Source organism: Homalodisca vitripennis, chromosome 6 (assembly GCF_021130785.1).
Source record: "Homalodisca vitripennis isolate AUS2020 chromosome 6, UT_GWSS_2.1, whole genome shotgun sequence".
NCBI lineage: Eukaryota > Metazoa > Arthropoda > Insecta > Hemiptera > Cicadellidae > Homalodisca > Homalodisca vitripennis.
In genome coordinates this window covers 35,444,389-35,463,745 of record NC_060212.1, presented here as the reverse complement: position 1 = coordinate 35,463,745, position 19,357 = coordinate 35,444,389, and the positions used below count along the sequence as shown (strand labels likewise).

At 32.3% G+C, this 19,357-nt stretch overlaps 1 protein-coding gene across 2 annotated transcripts in view; it reads left to right on the top strand.

Annotated features, from left to right (window-relative positions):
- LOC124364270 (UNC93-like protein MFSD11) overlaps nucleotides 1-18,686 on the top strand; it is a 65,549-nt gene extending 46,863 nt beyond the window's left edge. For both annotated transcript variants that reach the window (XM_046819616.1, XM_046819614.1), the window contains exons 4-8: nucleotides 4,081-4,376; nucleotides 5,514-5,639; nucleotides 12,827-13,001; nucleotides 14,631-14,766; nucleotides 17,431-18,686. In XM_046819616.1, the coding sequence (XP_046675572.1) occupies nucleotides 4,081-4,376; nucleotides 5,514-5,639; nucleotides 12,827-13,001; nucleotides 14,631-14,766; nucleotides 17,431-17,592 (895 nt within the window). In that variant the 3' untranslated portion in view covers nucleotides 17,593-18,686. The remainder of the gene's footprint in view (nucleotides 1-4,080; nucleotides 4,377-5,513; nucleotides 5,640-12,826; nucleotides 13,002-14,630; nucleotides 14,767-17,430) is intronic.
- Nucleotides 18,687-19,357: the final 671 nt, after the last annotated feature.

Below are 19,357 nucleotides of genomic sequence, written 5' to 3'. Positions count from 1 at the left end.
CCTAACCCAATCTTGGGTACCAATCATAATCTCAAAAACATTTTTGTGTGTGTGGTTTTCCAAACTTTAAATACTTGCCTGTGTTTCAACACATGTATGTGTGAACATTTGTCACCTATTCTTCAGGTTTAGTACAAATCTTCCTTTCTGAATCATCTTGAATAATTTTTTTAACTATCGAAATGAAAATGTTTTCTTTGAACAGTGTTTTGGCCGATTAATGTACAAAATTTGTACATTTTAGGAACGTTTCTGTTTGAATATATTTTTGTTCCTGTAAAAAAGTAAAACATTACAAGTTATAAAACTTCTGGCAAGTTTCTAGCTTTAATAAAGTTTGCTTTTGAGAAGATTGAATTAAAATTTTAAGTTACTGAAAAATTATTGTATCGGCTCCATACAATTGGAGTTGAGTGCATCATTCTCTTAATTATTTAAAAATGGCTGTTCTGCAGTAAAAAATTAATATTTCAAGCAGTTTCTGGTCCACTGTCCCATAAAACTTATATAATGTACAATAAGAAAATATAATATGTAAAAGAATATATTGCTTGTAGTCTATTGTGCAAGTTTGGGAATTTGATTAATTCGGGTCAGCAACTCTAAGCAGTGGGTTGGATTCCTATTCAATAGATCCATGTTATAAATAAATGCATATTTATGTTCTCAAACAGACTGTAGTTAAGTCAACCTGTCAGTACAGTCAAGTCAATGTGATTTGGTTTCTTAGTTCCCTCTGGTCACTGGTCAATTTATTAAGAGCCGGCTGTAGTAAATTTATTTGTAGTTTTTCCTGAATAGAACAATTTTAAACCTCTTCTAAACATTTATTTATTTTTTGTTTTGTTTAGTGTATACATTTTGAATATTAAAATGATGTGCAACAAAATTTGAGATTTTTTCTGAATAACCCTGAAGTATATTGAAAAAAACCAAAACGCGTTTAAATGCATATTAAGTATATCTTTACAATAAGACATCTACCATAATTCTATGACAAAAAATGAGAGCGTAAGACTGCTTGAGCTTAATATTATGGAGAAAACTCAAGATCATTTTACTAAAGCTGGCTCTTAATGAACTGTTAAATTTTAGTAATAAAACTACACAGGTAACCTCACTCAATCTGCACATTATCCATCTCTCTAATAGATGTAGTTATGTTAGACACATAAATGGATTAATACAACTCATGAGTTTTAATTTTTAATGTGGAATTTCAGCACACAAATTAAAGTATGGAATCCCGTTTGTTCATCAATTGTTTTTCCAACGTAAAAATTTGACTTGGTAATTGTTGTGTCCGTATTAAAAATTCAGTTTAATCCCCATAGTAAAGTGACCCCGAGGCAGAGGCTGAAGTTGATCTGGCTACAACCAGATTTTACCAGTTTATCACTGACCTCATAAACGCTTTCTAATTGGACCGTCAGTATCACAGAAAGGACGTGGCTTTTCCTTCATTCATTTCATTCAGCTAATAATGTCAATTTAATAATAAGCATAAGTGCTTAAGTGAAGGTCAAAATCGTTAATATAATCAGACAAATAACACTTTGTAGGTCTGTGATGTTCAGTAGCAAAAGCCTCCTTGATGATAGACAATCAATGAACAGCTGTTTCTCTGACGTCACGGTGTAGTGTGAGCCTGAACTACAATTATAAGTCCTTGAACTTTCTGCCCGCAATCGTCGGACATCCTGGAACTTGTAATTTTTAGATTGCCAATGATTGTATTTGTATTTTTCTGTTATGAAAAATGATGCTTTTAAAAATGCTATTAATTCTCGTAACTCATTTGAATAAAAACCAGTTTGTAGCACTAGCTATATTATGATAATCAATTTTTCAAAATTTAAATAATTTCATAAACTTAATTTCTGCTGTATATAATTATTGATATATCTTAAATTATGTTGAATTTTATCTTGTCAAAAACTTAGTAATACAATTTTTTTTTTTTTTTTTCAACGGTGTACTATGGCATTTTCCTTATTGACATAATCCTAGACTTTTTAATGTGTCATTCAATTGCAGTAATAGATAGCAATTGAACATTTTCTCTCTCTTTTACTCTCTTAATCTTCCTCACTCCCTCCCTCCACACTCTCAAATGAATTTTTGTCTTCTCACCTGTGAGCCATTATAGTCCGGGAGCTGAGAGTCATTTTCGATTGTACAAGTACACATCTGATTTTTCGTGATATCCATTTATAGGCAAACCACTTACAAAAAGACACTGGGCGATTTTAGTTCACGCAGGGTGGGGTAAATACCCCTCCGCCTCTCCTAGTATCCCCACCACTGCTCGGTACTCGCCCACTTGCTCTATCCCTTGACCTGGCCACTTAGCGGCTAACCTTACACCAATAGGCTGATAGGGGCTGAACTCAATATTAGCATTCAATCAACCCTTCCCACCATAGCTACATTACATGTAGATACCCAAAATAATTATTAAATAATGGTTTTTATAATTACAATGAACTATATAACATACAAGAACTATACTATTCGTGTACTTTCCAACTTGTTGAAGTGAAATTTTTAAGGGTTGATGGAATAACATTGATTTATCAAACAAATAAATCAAATAATCCTTAAAAGTACAATTACCCGCATTTTGTCTATTGCATCTAAATAAGTAATACCATTATTTACATGAGATTTTAAATATATATATATATATCAATAGTAGACTTCTTGATATAAAGTTCCTTTAATATTTCGGCTTTTACCGTTTTCAAAAAGGGATAATAAAAAATAACATATATATGTTATTTTATATATATATATAATATATATATATATATATATATATATAAAATATATATATATATACATAAAATATATATATATGTTTTATGGCAAATAAATGAATTTATTATTATTATATATACATAAACACACAGGGTGTCCTAAAAGCCCCAACGCCCATATTAACTTATGAATAGAGACGGAATGATTTACTTTGTGGGATGTTTATATGACTAACTGAGGAGGTTTTAGACGTGAGAAAATTTTTGACTCTCCCCCCCCTCCAAATGGATATTTAGGGGATAAGTCAAAAGTTTTAAATAGAAACTCCTAGCAAGTGACATCTATTTTAAAAGTATTATAAAAAGAAGAATGGTGCAAACTAGAGATCTCTAATATTACCCTATCAAATTTGGCAGCCAATTAAAATTTGAATTTTTTTATAGGGAAATCATTTAGGGGTCCAGTTACTGTGTCAAAGTGGTCTGAATGTGTCTCACGTACTGACTGGTAAACAATAAGAGATGTTATGGCAAAATCAGCTAATTGTGTTCCCAGGACTTCCTAATGGGCTTCGGTCAGACAAAACAAAACCTAATAAATGCTATGTCAGTCATAGTTGTTGATGTTTGTTAATTCTTGTAATGACTTGTTTTATGATTTTATGTCCTAAGTTTTCAAAATAATTACTGAATTAATGTTTTATCTGCCTTACAATAACTTTAAATGTAATTCAAACTGTGGGGGTTTTATAAAAAAAATCAAACTAATTGAACACCAAATAGAGAGCTCTAGTTTGCACCATTCTTCTCCTTTTTATAATATATATAAATTGAGGTGTCACTTGCTGCTAGGGGTTCCTGTTTAAACATTTTGACTTATCCCAAAATACCTCATATGGTGGGAAGGTTTGATTTAATGCGAACATTAAGTTTAGCTCCTATTCATTTTCCTCTTAGTGGAGCATCTGAATCTGACACCGGTACAGATTACTTCAGACGCCAGGAGTCAATCTATACCAATGTCAAATTTCAGATGCTGTACCAAGCGGATGGTGAAATGGAACTGAATATTCGTATTTTGGGTATATTTCAAATTATTAGTAAATGTTTAATTATTTTTAAGTTTTATTGGGACATTTAAATCCACTATAAATGCATATTATTTACTTCAACATTCAAGCGTCTTAAGAAATTATTTTGTAAATAAATTTATAGATTTTTTTAGTTTATTCAGTTATAAAGCTTTCATTGAGTTCATTGCTTTCAAACTATTTTAATTCATTGAGTTCTCCACTTGTAATGATTACTTATCATATTTCAGGTTATTTTTTGGAAACGCTTTCGTCTTCTTCATGTTTCGAGGGAAGACAAGGATCGATCACGACACAGGAAACACGGTCATAGTAGTCTTGTTCGCCATCGCTGCGTTCGCAACGTTCCTGATGCTGTTCCTGCGGAAACCCGAGCACGAGAGTCAGAAGAGAGATGAAGCATCTCTGTGGGCCTCGAGAGTCTCCTTCATCGCCGAGGCTGGTCCCATGGAGGCCTTCACCAGATCCGTCAGGCTGGCGTTGAAGCCTAGGATTCTGATGCTCTGTCCACTGTTTTGTTATTTTGGTGAGTAGAGATACAATAATGTAAATTTTCACTGTGACAGGGAATACTTGCTGTATTTGGACAGAAAATACTTGCTTTTTTTAGACAGAGAATACTTGCCTTGTTTTGGACAGGGAATACTTGCTGTATTTGGACAGGGGATACATGCTGCATTTGAACAGGGAATACATGCTGCATTTGAACAGGGAATACATGCTGCATTTGGACAAGGAATTTTATCTTTGGAAATATTAAACCAAGTACCTTCCAGCACTCTGGTGTTATATACAAGACTAGGTGTTATATATAAGATTAAAGTTACAGTGAAATGCTATTCCTCTCCCACTTTCCCTCTAAAATAACCAAAATAATAATGTTTAAACAAGAGTAAATAAGTATGTGCATTACAATTATAAATAATGCCGTAACTATTTTTTATTACATTTATTTATAGAGTGAAAAAATTATTATTCATATTTAAATGTTGTTTCATATACAATTATGAAATGTTTTTAAAGTGATAGAAATTCATAATTCATATTTAAAGTTTGTTATTAACAATGGATAATTGGAAAAAAATAATAGGATTTGTTGGACAAATGTGATCTGTATATGTTAAATAAAACAGAACACTAAGTTTCAAGGATTGGAATCAACGCTCTTCCTCAGGTGCTCTTGGTTTATAGCATTGACATAGTTTGTTTTCATTCTCACCAGTCCGGACGTACTGAGTGCTGTGGTTGTATCAGTCAGGTATTACTTCGAAGTTTTGACATACAATCATTTTTTGTGTCAAATTTAGTTTAGTGTGTGACAAGTGCATCACCACACTTTTAGGTTTTTTTGTTCATGTGAAGCAGTATGTATTAAGGTATTTTTGACACAAGGAAGGGGGTAGATTTCAATTCTTGAAACTTTGTGATCTTTTCCTGTAACGAAATTATGGCAAATGTCCAAAATCCTATTATCATTCCTAACTCAATCATAAAAATAGTGTACATTTAAACAAATAAAAAATTGAGTGTGCTCCTGAGGATATATGGATTTAAGGATTCAGTATTGTTACAACTTCTATCCATCTAATCACTGCATTTAACGTCATTCTCTTGTCTTTCATTTATTAAATACTAATATGACATTTTATTTTGTATGTTTCAGGATTCCAAGTGTCGTACCACTCAGGAATCTATAGTGCCTGTGTGGGTTTCACCAGAAATTTGGGCGAAGACAGTAAGAAACTCATTCCTCTTGTGGGCATATTTATTGGTCTGGGAGAACTTGTCAGTAAGTATAGTATTTGTTTAAATTTTTGAGTTTAAAGTTATCGTATCTATCAGTTTTTGAGTAGCCTAATTTATAATTATAACAGTAGGGAACCACACAAATGTCTTTGAATTCCCACGAAAAAGGAACAGATTTATAAGAATTAAAGGCAGTCAATGTCAAAGGGAGAAGTCAAAGATGATTTGAAATCATTCTAAAACCTTTGTTTCCAAAGTTGAAATTTATTTTTATGGAGGGCTTGTGAAGATAACCGCTAATACACTAACCAGGACTTGTGATAGTGTTTCATATAAAAATGTTGTTAGAAACACCTAGTATCTTTGGAGTACACAAAAATGAGCATGAAAATGTAATTCCTATTTTAAAGAAAGTAGTATTTAAAAACAAAGCATGTTACCATTCATTTTTCAAGTAGATAAGGAAAGCTTTTCTTAAATGTACTGGAATTACAGAATGGTGTCCTTCAGGAGTCCATATTTAGTTCTCTTCTATTTTTCTCTGCCATCTAAAAGGTTAACACGTGTGGTAAGAAAGAGGTGTCATGTGTGCCTGTGTATGCTTTGTGACTCGAACAATTTTAAAACTGGGAATCATCTTCATTGGCCTGGCAATGGTAAAATAATTTGTATTCATTCAAAAAGCTTCTTTTAAATTCATATAAATCCAAATATATATATATAGCTTTCATCAAGCAGGCCAAAGGATTTACTGCAGATGTATCTGTAGATAGTAGATTGAGCTTGGCTAAAACCGCAAAATGTTGCCATTCATCATTGATGAACATCTTATACGGGATGGAAAGAAATGTAGCTTCGTCATTTCTAAAAGTGAAATTTTGTCAGGTAAACAGTAATGCTGAATGTTTGTGTCTCTAACTCGTCAGATCAAAAGCGTCTTGTTGATCATTCTTTAATGACGTAGTTTTGAAGTCTTTCATCTATCTTCAGTACATGCTTGGCTCTTTATGTCATGATTATGAAAGGTTTGAATTACTGCTAAAATCATTTCTTGATTTTTAATGTTGTTGAATTTAGGTTTTATTACTTTTGAGGTTCCTATTTTGTTTTTATATGAGGGTCATTTGTAAAGTTGCTTTAATAAATAAAAACTTGCATATAATGTTTACAGATCTTATATTATATACATTTGAAAGAACAATTCTTAAACAATTTTCAACATGGTTAGGCCTACCAGTTATATGTGGTCAGTTTTTGTATCTGGATACTAGCTTTTCAATTGTTACTGATTAAAACTCTGTCATCAATGCATGTAACTGATTGTGGTGTTTTTGTGGCAACGAGGTGTGAACCCACTTCATTGATTGTTTTTCTTGTTCGACATTAACATAAGAAACCCATGTTTAATTACCAGTGACTGTGTGGTTAAAAAATGTACCATCTTCATAATAGTCTGGATAAGAAAATTTTGAGCCAGTCTCATCCTCTTTGTTTTGAGTCCTTAGTCAAGAGCTAGAGTACCCATCGGACACAAAATTCATAATATCCAAGTATTTATATATTGTGGAAAAAATGTTTTGAAATACTTTTGATTGTGAAACTTAAATTTTCCCTATGATTGGTTTATTCAATGAGTTCATTGGTAACGACAGGCAATCAGCCGATTCGTTTTTCGTTGTGAACATGAGTGTGTTGTTCACAAAACAAGTGGCACCATTTTAAACAGCAGTATAGCTCATAATATCTTTTCCTTCTACAAAACACAGTTTAAAATGAATTTCCACTGGTTTCATTTTCTTTACCAAACGAAATGCAACAACGCTCTTTACTTCACACTGGTTGGGAGAGTTGGTTGTGGTGACCATTTTAAACACTAGTTTAGAATGCTTAGAATGGCATAGTGACCTTCAGATACTTACTGAATGTATAATGCCAATTAGATCACACTGCTACTCCCACCCATTCAGCAATCAGATGCCTGGAAAATTTACTTTCCGACCCTTGTAATTTTAGTTTTTATTAAGGAATCTATTCCATATCTATCAGAACTGTGTTGATATTGAACATATTCCGTACATTAAAGCTGATTACAACATTCCTTAACTTTTGGAATAGTCTTAATCTGAGAATTTAGGCTGAGTCAATATTCTGTTCAACCCTTTTAATGCAGGCACTCAGATTTTTGTAATTTTAGGATCCATATTCTCAGTACGAATTTTAATCTATCACACTAACATTATAAAGTTGGAGAACAGAAATAAAATTACTCATTGTTAGTCTATAATTTTGTACTTAGCAATTTATAACATTACTGTGAACTTGAACAGCAAGTTGCAAACAGCTGAAAATTGTAGTAAAGGTTCAATTTGACTGAATTATGCTCATTGAGAGGCATTTACAGTCAATACTTCTCTCTTAATTTTTAATAAGATTCACCTAAATAATTTAGTAAAAGGGTCACAGGTATTATATTGTTCAAAGTACATGACATTGGCAAAAACCGCTAAATCTCTCCTTACAATAAAGTTACCAATAAATCTTCAATAAGTTACCATTAGGCTGTAGAGATATTACGTGTAAAGTTTTTAAAAATGTTGTTTTAAGATGGCTTAAGAAAAAAGCTTTTTATTCTGTTGATGAGATGTTATCAGGCAGTATTGACATTGTATTTTAATTTAGTTTTTTTATGTTTTTTGACATGTACTTATGACCATAAGTGCTAAACCTAGTATTATCTAATTTCTTTGACTTTGTCATGGCATTGTAATGTGGGACGACAATAAAATGATTCTTGATTCTTGAAAGCTAAATGTATATATTTTTCTTTTTCTACATTCAGTATGTACTATTATTAATTAACTTCTAGCCAAAAATATTTGTCAATTAAATAATTATTGTGCATAAATTTAAATAAAAGTGTTTATATTTGACATTTTTATGTGTATTTGTTCAAATTTTATTATTATTATAGTTAAACAAGTATTTATTGTTTGCCTGTAAACTATGTTTGATTTTGAATAAATGAAAAAAACTTAAATTCTTTCACAAATTATAAGAAATGAACAACTTTATAAATAAAAGCAGTTTTCTCAAACCACAATACAGAGTGGCTGGTGTTAAAAGAATTAATATATTGGAAGATTTTATTCCAATAACATCAATTTTCTTAAAATTACTTAAATAATTATTGTGCTTAAATCTAAATAAAAGTTTTTATATTTGATTTTTTTATGTGTATTTGTTCAAATTTTATTATTATTATAGTTAAACAAGTATTTATTGTTTACCTGTAAACTATGTTTAATTTTGAATAAATGAAAAAAAAACTTAAATTCTTTCACAAATAAGAAATGAACAATTTTATAAATAAAAGCAGTATTCTCAAACCACAATACAGAGTGGCTGGTGTTAAAAGAATTAATTTATTGGAAGATTTTATTCCAATAACATCAATTTTCTTAACATTACTTAAATAATTATTGTGCTTAAATCTAAATAAAAGTTTTTATATTTGACTTTTTTATTTGTATTTGTTCAAATGTAATTATTATTATTATAGTTAAACAAGTATTTATTGTTTGCCTGTAAACTATGTTTGAATTTTGAATAAATGAAAAAAAACTTAAATTCTTTCACAAATAAGAAATGAACATAATAATAAATAAAAGCAGTATTCTCAAACCACAATACAGAGTGGCTGGTGTTAAAAGAATTAATTATATTGGAAGATTTTATTCCAATAACATCAATTTTCTTAAATTTCTTTACTTGATAATGATTTGCTATGCTGCTTTATTAGCTAAAATTTTGCTATGTAACAAATAGACACTAAAATATGTCTTTCTGACTGCATACACACCACTAAAATAGTAATAGTATTATTTACTGTACTTTTTCTCAGTTGTCAGATTATGACGGCTATAAACATAAAATCAGCTGACATTCATCGTCCAGTCCGTGAAATGTACAATGATCATGTGATGTAAGGTGAAAACTTGCATTAACTTGTCATGCTGATCACACAAAAAAATGTGTTCTTATGTAAACTTTGACTATAAATAAGGTTTTCCTGTTCACGCTGTGTCAAAAAATTGTAAACACGATTCAAAACTGGAAATGTTTTGGTCACGCTGTCGAGAGTTAAGCCATAAATTAAGCGTAACCCTAAGAATTAAAAAGTACTTAATTTTTTATAAATGAATAAACAAGATTATATACAGCTTTGTGGAAATGCAAGTTTGTCTACTCTGAGTCATCTTCAGTATGAGCTCTTTTTGTCCCACCTGTTTATTATTTCCTTTCGCTAGATGGCAATTTACGAACTATTGTAAGTCACAATACAAGACTCGAATATTTTGTTATCTCTTTACATTAAAAAAAAATTAATCTGTTTGGTCGAGGTATGGGTCCTTACGATTCAGTTAATTATAGTTCACTTGCATGGTTTATATCAATATCACATGAATAAATAGAGGATAACAAATATTTGCTAACATTCAGCCAAATTCCATAGCGTGATCATGCACCATCATCAAAATTAGTGTTGCCTGTGTAGAAAAGAAATTTTATTGTGTTGGTCAAAACAATTTGCCAGCAGGTGGGTAATTGACAACAGCATTGTCTGTTGTAATGTTTACTTGTGCAATTGACAGAGAAATGTTTTATGTTCTATTATGTTGAGTTTATCAGAAATAGGTATTGTTTTGTTGGATTGTATTCTGTGACTTAACTTTGCAGTAATTTGTTTTCAAATATGACAATGCAAGATTTTTTTCATTTATACACACTTTTATCACCTCAATTACCAGCATCTTTTTGGTGTGTATGTAGTTTCATAAACAGGATTATAACTTATCCAGCCAGAGTATAAAAATTCACTTTTTTGGCTGTATCAATACATTTTATAACATAATAAATTAACAGCAGATGGATACATTGCAATGACTGAACTACTTTGATACCTGTATGGTTTGTTTGTTCAATTCATAGAAATATCCTTTTTTGCTATTGTTTTGAGTGTATTAACATTGAAGAAGTGATCATTTAGTAAAGTGTGTAGTTATTTGCTTAACAGTTGTTTAAATAAATATAATTCCAAGTTTTCAATTACACTTAATAATTAACCCTCCCCTGCTCTTAATGTTCTCCTTAAATGCCAGGCCCTTTTTTCTCAGTTTTGCAAGCTATTTTTCTAAAATTTGTAAAAATTTGTTTTCTTTTTCAAACCTAATTGTATTTGGTATTATTTTGTTTTCAGTGAACAGTATAATGCAACAATAATAAGTAACTAGGGTAAATATTTTCATTTGATTTTTTTTTACAGTGAGTTGGAGAATTATTTTATTATTTTTAAGTAAAAAAGGGGAAGGGTGTGCCTAAAAAAAATAGTTCAGAATATAAATTTCAAATTCCCGGGTCGCAAATTTAGTCTATTTTCAGAATTTCAGAAAATGTATAGATTTGTATGAGTCTTTGGGTAAATAAATCAGTTTTACTTACGCGAAAATATAAGGTACTACAGGCAGCATGGTTTTTGAGATCAAAACTACATCAATTACTAAAAATGTTCATAAATTGTGATAAACTTATAATAAAACCTATACCTATATTACCTATTTAATAAAATTATACTATATTCAATATTCGGTATAATTTTATTTACAGCTGTGTTCAGCAACTCGGTACCTTTCCAATGGTATATGAATCACATTGATACTTTATTGTTTACTTGACTGTTTATTACAATAAATGAGATTAAGTGGGCAGTCCAAATCAACGGATACCCATTGATTGGCGTTTAAGGAACAAAAATAAGCAACAGATATCCATTGAGTGGCAGTCGGAGGGTTAATGTAAGAAGTAAAAAAATTAGATTAAAAATGATTCATGGAATACCTTGAGTTGAAAACAAACACACCCTATGGTTCGGTGAAGTTATGGATTTCTTATTTGATTAGACGTGACATATTTGAATACAATATGTCTAAATATATAGATCCTCCAAAATAAAATCATGACTACCTCAAAATGACACGGGTATATTACGTCTCCACTCCATTCTCTGTCACATGAGGGTGGCATAGGTGTATATTCTACTCACAGGCAATACAATTGCAGGCATAATACAGCAAGTATCCCAAGCTCTCAACAATGGAGGCATTATAATGGCCTGCTTTGGCAGAAATGAATGAATTGTTTTGTATTTAATTAGTAGGATACTCCTTAACATCTTAGGTTAAAAAGTAGGTGAGGCTCTTCCATGTCCTCATCCTCTGTAATATCTGTTTGTTTTCAACGATACATTAATCACAGTTTAATAAAAGTTAATTGCCCTTATCTCACAATAACACTACTTTTATGACTTTCGGCCCCAATGTCATCGCTATTTTAACTTTGGCCTCAATAACACACACAATGATTAAAGTAATTGCACAGATAATTACGTAAAACGACTCCTTTAAACTTTGTTCAGAATAAATTAGTTTTGTGGTATTTTGTTTTTGATAGTGTGGCTATTTTAGTATACTTCTAATCATTTGGAGTTTAAAATGTTACTGTAAGTTTAAAACGGTTTAAGTTAAAAGTTTGTTTGATATTGTGGAACATAATCAAACTAATGATTTACTACACAAATTTCTTTATTTTAATAAAGTAATATACAGGTAGGTTTTTAATTAATCTAAATAAATAAATATATATTAATCATCTCAGTTCTGAGTTGTGATCACAACTCATCTGTATTGGCAGATATATATTTACAGGCAGATTTAGAATTAACATAAAGCCAAAATCATCTGCAACTCCACGGTGAGGTCAAATATTTCAAGAAATAATCTTTTGAAGCATTGTGAAACGTAAAGTAAATTATAATGATGATGATTTTAAAATGTGTTCAATAATAATTTTCATTTTCTCAGTTAAATGTGAACATCTTTCTGTTGTTTTACAATGAGAAAAATAAAAAAAATAACTAGCTTTTCCAATAACAGTTGTGTGAATAAATATAACCGTAAAATCTGGATTTTTTAAACATATTTCATTGTTTCAGAAAATTTTTGTCCTCTTAATATTTCAATGAACACAAAATATATGTGAAGTTTATAGTTGTTTAGCATATAAAAATAAGTTTTATGGATTCAATTGGCTACATACGTATATTCCAGAATCACCAATTTTATATAGTAGCTTACATACTTGATATTATTCAATCAACCATTTGTTCTGTTTCAGCCGGTTCAATCCTCATTTTAAAAGGCACTCACTTTTCAAAGTTCAAGTGGGGAGGTGTGTGGATAGTATCCACAGGATTTGTGGTCCAAGCCACGTGTTTCTTCATGGTGTTCCTGAACTTGCCAAATGCTGCCGTGTTTGGTGACACCTATGACACGGCTATCTTGACAAGCAAGTAAGTGAGATGAACTAGTTCTGTGATTTTAGTATGTTTTCCCTTAAATAGTACTTTTATTGAAGTTTTTCACTAAAATTGTCCTTCTCATGAGTTGGAGGATTGGCCTTTTTATCCAGGAATACAGCTACACCAAAAGGACTCTGAAATATCTCATTGTAAAGAACGAAACAAAGCTTATTTTTTGGGATAGTTATCTCGTGTGGCAGAAATCACTATCTCAATGGTAGACCTGTAGGAAACAATATGTCCACATATCCCATGCTCAGACAAGGTATGGGTAGAAGCACTGCAGTACAACGCTACGGCATATGATGTCAACAGAGCAGAAAAAGTGCCTTCTCCAGACAGCAATATTTAATGGCTAGTATCTGTACAGCTATCTTCTTTACTCTCATGAGACTATTGAGGAAATGGTCTATGATCATTAGGGTTTAATTGGTATTTCAGAAATTTTATAGATAGGATGCTTAAACCGAAAAAGCAAAAGAGTTGTAATGCAAGTTCTAATGACTTAGTAACCTCTCTCTTGAAGTGATGTAAAAAGTAGTACAAAATTACAAAACATCTGAAGTGATCCTTTATCACAATTTTATTGGTATTATATTACAGTACTTCTCTTGTAATTTGATCCTTAATTCCACGAACCATCAATATGTACAGTTCAAGGACTTTAGCTGTGCGTGTGACCTTGAGTGTATGGTGAAAGGCAGGAGGGGTGGCGGGGTAGCATTATGCGCTGCATCCCGAAAACATTTCCTGTGACTCATGGGTAAAACCCTTTCAGGAGGGTATTGGCCCAAATAACTCACCACACTCGCTAAAATCAGACTTTTTTGTGACAGTGCTGATTGTGGTGGAATTAAATAATAAGATAATACAAAATAATAGCAATAATAGGACTTATCCATGTTTTTCAGTTGTTATAGTGTTGTTTAACGTGCTTTTGAAAATAACGTATTTGTCAATACTAATCTGCAAATCGACATCGTGAGTTTAAAGTCGTTAAAGCGATTGTTGCGCCTTCATCTCAGCGGCTAGCACGTAAACGCAACCCGCCACACAGATAGCGTTTATATTATATTATATTATAATATATTTGTTGAAAGAGTAGTATTAGGGCCCTACGAGCACAGCTAAATTCCTCCAACTGTATAGGTATGCAATTCTATGTTGCTAAATAAATATAAGGTGGATGTGAAAATACACGTTATGTGCAAAATTTGAAGAGAATAGTAATTATAATTATTGAGTTCCTGGTGTTTCATGATCATTAATTACTACGGATTCTTTAAAATAATTGATAATTGCTTTTATTAAGCTATCAGGTAAGAAAAAAGGAAAGATACATTTTTAAAGACATGTTGCATTCAAATGATTTTGAGGCCCTTTCAAGTATATCAACAAAAAAAGAGAAAAATGTGTAGTAATTTATAATTGACTGATACATGAGTTAGATTAAAAACACAGCAGTTATAATATATTTTAAATTTTTTATCTTACAATAAGACAAATTATTTTGAACAATACATAACACAATATTATAATATTTGTTGAATAAATGGTTTTGTAGAATAGTTCCAGACTGCATTGCCATGTGATTTGTCTAACTGGATGTTCTATTTCCAGTATTCCACTCTGCCTCCTGTGTGGCATGATGATTGGTATTGGAGATGGTTGTTTCACATCTCAGATCTACTCTCTCCTGGAGACGATGTACCCTAACGACAGTTCTCAGACAGTAGCTCTGTTCAACTTTATCAATGTAAGTTTAATTATATTTCCTAAAAGTACTAATGCACGAGAATAAATAGTAAATAGCCATAACCGTATGTTAAGTACCAGAGAAAGTACTGGTTAAATTTTTATCCATCCGTGGTGGAGATCATTCATCAAGTAAATACTGCATTTCCATTGTTAAATCTTTTAAATTATTAAATTTTTCTTTATATTTTACGTTAATCAGTGGAAGGAGTTAATTTCATTCCGCAAATATATCAAAATGTTTTGTGTTTTTGGTTGTTTTTGCAGTTAAAACTTAAATTTTGAACACCTAACGTAGGGTTAGCTAGAATAGGTTGGGATGGAGACAATCTGACAAATTTTCACACTGTTTTTCGTAAATGACAAAAAAATTAATAAAAGTCTACCTCCGTGGCAATCTGCCACATAAGGAAGTCTATCATAAATACTGTGTTATGGACATACATTACTACTTGGAATTTGGACTGGTAGTGTTGTAATGCATCAGTTGAAGCTAGTGTGATATTACAATAATATCACACTATTACATATTATACAATATTCTATAAAATAATCAGTTTGTACTAAAATGATTCTTCCGCATAGTACTTTTATACTTAAATCAGTGCTTACTATAGTGCAAAGTGTAAATGTATCAACATGATTAAGATACTGTGACCTCATTTATGTTAGACATATATCTTTGCTCTTTATTGTCAATCATTCCGTAATGTCAGCAGATGTTAAAAATCTGTTTTGTCATGCCATTATAGGGATACTGTTAACGTGTTTGGTTATCCAGCAACTAAACTTGAATTGTAGTATTTATTTCATTTATTCAGATTTTGAAAAGGGTCATATTGTTATTTCATATCCTTATTGTACATTTAAAATGTGCTATAAAGTCTATTAAAAGATGTTAGTTTGTTTTCTGCAGTTAATTGAAAGAATATAAGAAGGGAAAATAAGTGAAGGAAAAATTATTAAATAATTTTGCTAACGTTCACAAAGAGCATCTTTTTATAGATTGACTGGTGGTAAAAGTGAGTGAGAAAATTCTTGAAAACTATCATTTCAAGATTACAGGACTTTCCACAAATTTCTTTTTATTTCTGTTTATTGCATGAAATTGTTACACAAAATATCGGCTATCACAAGTTCTATGCTTGATGGATACCAAAACGTTGGTGCTGAAATGGTATATGCGCAGCTAATTTGCCTAAGATAAATGCCTCAATATATTTGGAGACGCCAAAGAAAATTAGAATAAGATTGTTGTGAAGTTAAAATGCACTCATACAATTTGTTTTATTTGATATAATCCTTATCTTAAAGGAAAACCAGCCAAACCAGACCAATAAGTTGTTACCCGAAATAACAGTATGAACCAGCCAAACTCAGACTAATGTGCAAAAAGTATTGCATTTTCAAAACATACTAATTTGTAACAAAAATATACCTACAAAATGCTTTAATCGCTAAGCCAAAATTATTGTTATGTATTTAAAAAATATGGTTTCTCCTAAATATACCGATATGAAAATATTCAAAAAAGCGCTTTATTTACTGTCAAAGTCAATCTGTGACTAACCTCTCATGTACAACCGATCAAGAAGTTGATGAACTGTGAGAGTGCCAACCCAATTTATAGACTTCTATGACATCAGGACAGGAAAAAACCAGCCTTGACATGTCGAAGTATCAGGTAACAGCAAGAAGTTGATGTGAAGGTTCAGACAACCGACTAATGGCAACAATACTCGTTTAGGTACAGCTATTATTAGCTTTGGGTTGAGTAAAGGTGTTAAAAAAAAATTGTCTGTTCTTGTAAACGTTATGTCTGATGTATTGCTGGCACCTGAAGATTAAAATAGATTCTAATCCACAAAATTTAGTCTACTACAAGGCATATCCAGGGATTGTTTTTCAACACGTTGGCTACACTGCTGTGTAGACTGATTGCACCCCTCCGCAACAAGACCATTTTGAGAAGATAACAGGATTTCAGACTTTTACCAATTATGGCAAGTGTCCAAAATCCTGTTATCCTTTCAAACGTTCCATCGTGAAGTACAAACTTTAAACCATTTTGAGATCAGTATGTTGTAACCATTTTGTTAATGTGACAGTACATTTTGTAAAAAAAACAATCCAACCTTCCACCAAGTGCAAAAAATGGGGTTTCATCTATTATCTTGTTTAAAAGGAAAAACTCTGGTTGCCACAATTTAAAGTCATCCACTCCTCTGATCATTATGCACAGATGTACGACTGTTTTCAAAAACTTGTCACACCACTTAAACACACTCGTACGATTCAGAGCTTTAACACCATATGCAACTTTGACATCATTATAAACCTCAACCAGAGTTTTTCCCTTCCAATTGAGATAATGGATGACGCTGTGTATTTCACTCTTGGCGGGACATTGAATTGACATTTGTCACAAAACATATTGTCTCAATGCACTGATATCAAACTGTTCTCGTAGAAGGAATCAGGCTACACAGCAGTGTAGCCAACATGCTGAGAGAAAAGTCCTGTCCGTGAGAGCCTCAGTACACTTACTTTCTGGATATGTCTCGTATGTACAAGTCAAGAAAGGTGTCACCTTAATACTGTATGCTGTTTAATACTTAATACAGCAGGCACTCAGCACACACTAACAGTGCCAATATTGTTGCAGGCGCTAGCATCAGCTACCAGTTTCTACAGCAGCACAATGCTGGGTCTGCACACTCAACTGCTGATTCTGGTGTTGACCGGGCTGACCGGCAGCATCGGCTATGCTGTGGTCACTGCACAGGTGAAGCGTGGGGTCGCCAGTCAGGCGCTCAGCACACACTAACAGTATTCGTCTCACTTTGTACCGTCGGTGCCATTTCCTCCAGTCAACATCTCCATGGGCGAGCTTAGCTGAACACATGTTTTGCTGTGAACGTTTTATTTAATTTGTTTCTCCATTTTAATTTAAAATAGTTAATTTAGAGTTGTATTTAAAAGTTAGGTTAATTTGTGTTATTAGGCGGTTCTATGTCTAGAATTTTACTTTTATGACTGATTGAAATGACTTTTTGTTAGAATTTTGGAAGCTCTTTTTAATGGCTTAAGTTTGAGTTTTTATTATATAATTTTGTGATTATATTTTCATATATGTTTAACAGGGAAACATACATATATTTTCTTCCTTATTTGGCCGCAAACAATTTTTTCATTCTTTATAAAATTCAGTCCATAGTGACTTTCTAGTACTGGAAATTAATTTTTAAGTATTAAAATCATATTCACTAGTTCAAGATGTACTTTTAAGTGCTGAATTTGTGCACACTTTTGTATTGCTAGCTCAAAGATTCCTTCAATGTTTTATGTTTATAATTTTTGGGAAGATGTCAACACGCATGTTATTTAGTTAATGTATCTTAAAATGAGAATTTCAATTTAAAAATTGATTTTGGATGCCTGTCCTTATGAGGACTCTTTTGAAAATGTTGAATACACCAAAAGGCTGCTCCAGTCGATCGAAACGTATTCCCATAAGTTGCTGAGTGTGTTCTCATCCCAGTCTTTAAGTACATTCAGAAACTGAAACTTCAGATCAGCTTTAAATATTAGAAAGTTCCAATAAAACAATTTTAACGACAGAACACCCTAGAACCGCCAAGTGAGTTTGTGTTGCTCTCCAGTGTGATCAAACAGCCAAATACGGACAAACGTTGTCCTGTAAATATCCACTTAAGAGTCAGCCGTACTTGATCTTGGCTTGAACTCTATAAGAGTAATGTTAAGCCCCAGACACTTTGACATTTTATTTTTATTAGTAGAATTATGGGAGACATCCCTCTTTCAATGCTGCAATTCCTTATTTAAATGTACAAAAAGTATAAACTCTTTGTATGCATATTGAACGTAGCTTAAAATGAGGCATCTCTGATAGTTTCTACAACCAAATGGGGGGGGGTGGGGGGGGGGGGGGGTGGGGGGGGGGGGGGGTGGGGGGGGGGGGGGGTGGGGGGGGGGGGGGGTGGGGGGGGGGGGGGGTGGGGGGGGGACGCAAGGGTTGATTGATCTAGCCTTGGTTAACCAAGTGTCCTTCACATTCTTTTTCAGGAACTGGACAATCAGCGATGGAGGTCGGTCCCTCTTGAAGGATGGAATCCTATGGGCAGCTGCAATATTGGCATCCTCCACTTGTAGGCCTAGGGCTGCTCCGACATCCTTTACGATAGTTGTTGCATCTTCATTTGGGGTTACGGGAATGCCACTTATTTCGATGTTGCACCTCCTGGAGTTACTGTTCAAGAGACCTAACTGTCTCTTTAAAGATCGATAACCTCAGATTTAAGCTTGGTGTTTTCAGCACGGAGTTCAGCATTCTCTTTCTTAATTTCGGCAAACTCTTTATTAAGTTTAAGCATTAGAGAATTAGCTGTGTCCATTTTATCTGACATAAAACTGCATGGAGTTAGTAAGCTCAACCATTTCACTACTCGATTTGGCCAGTGCGTTAAACACTTGTGTTTGAAGGTTATTTAAGGCTTGTGTTAGGAAGTCTTTTGTTATTCCTTCATTAATTGGAACAGTATTATTACCTTTTTTCGTGGTAGTGCTTTCCT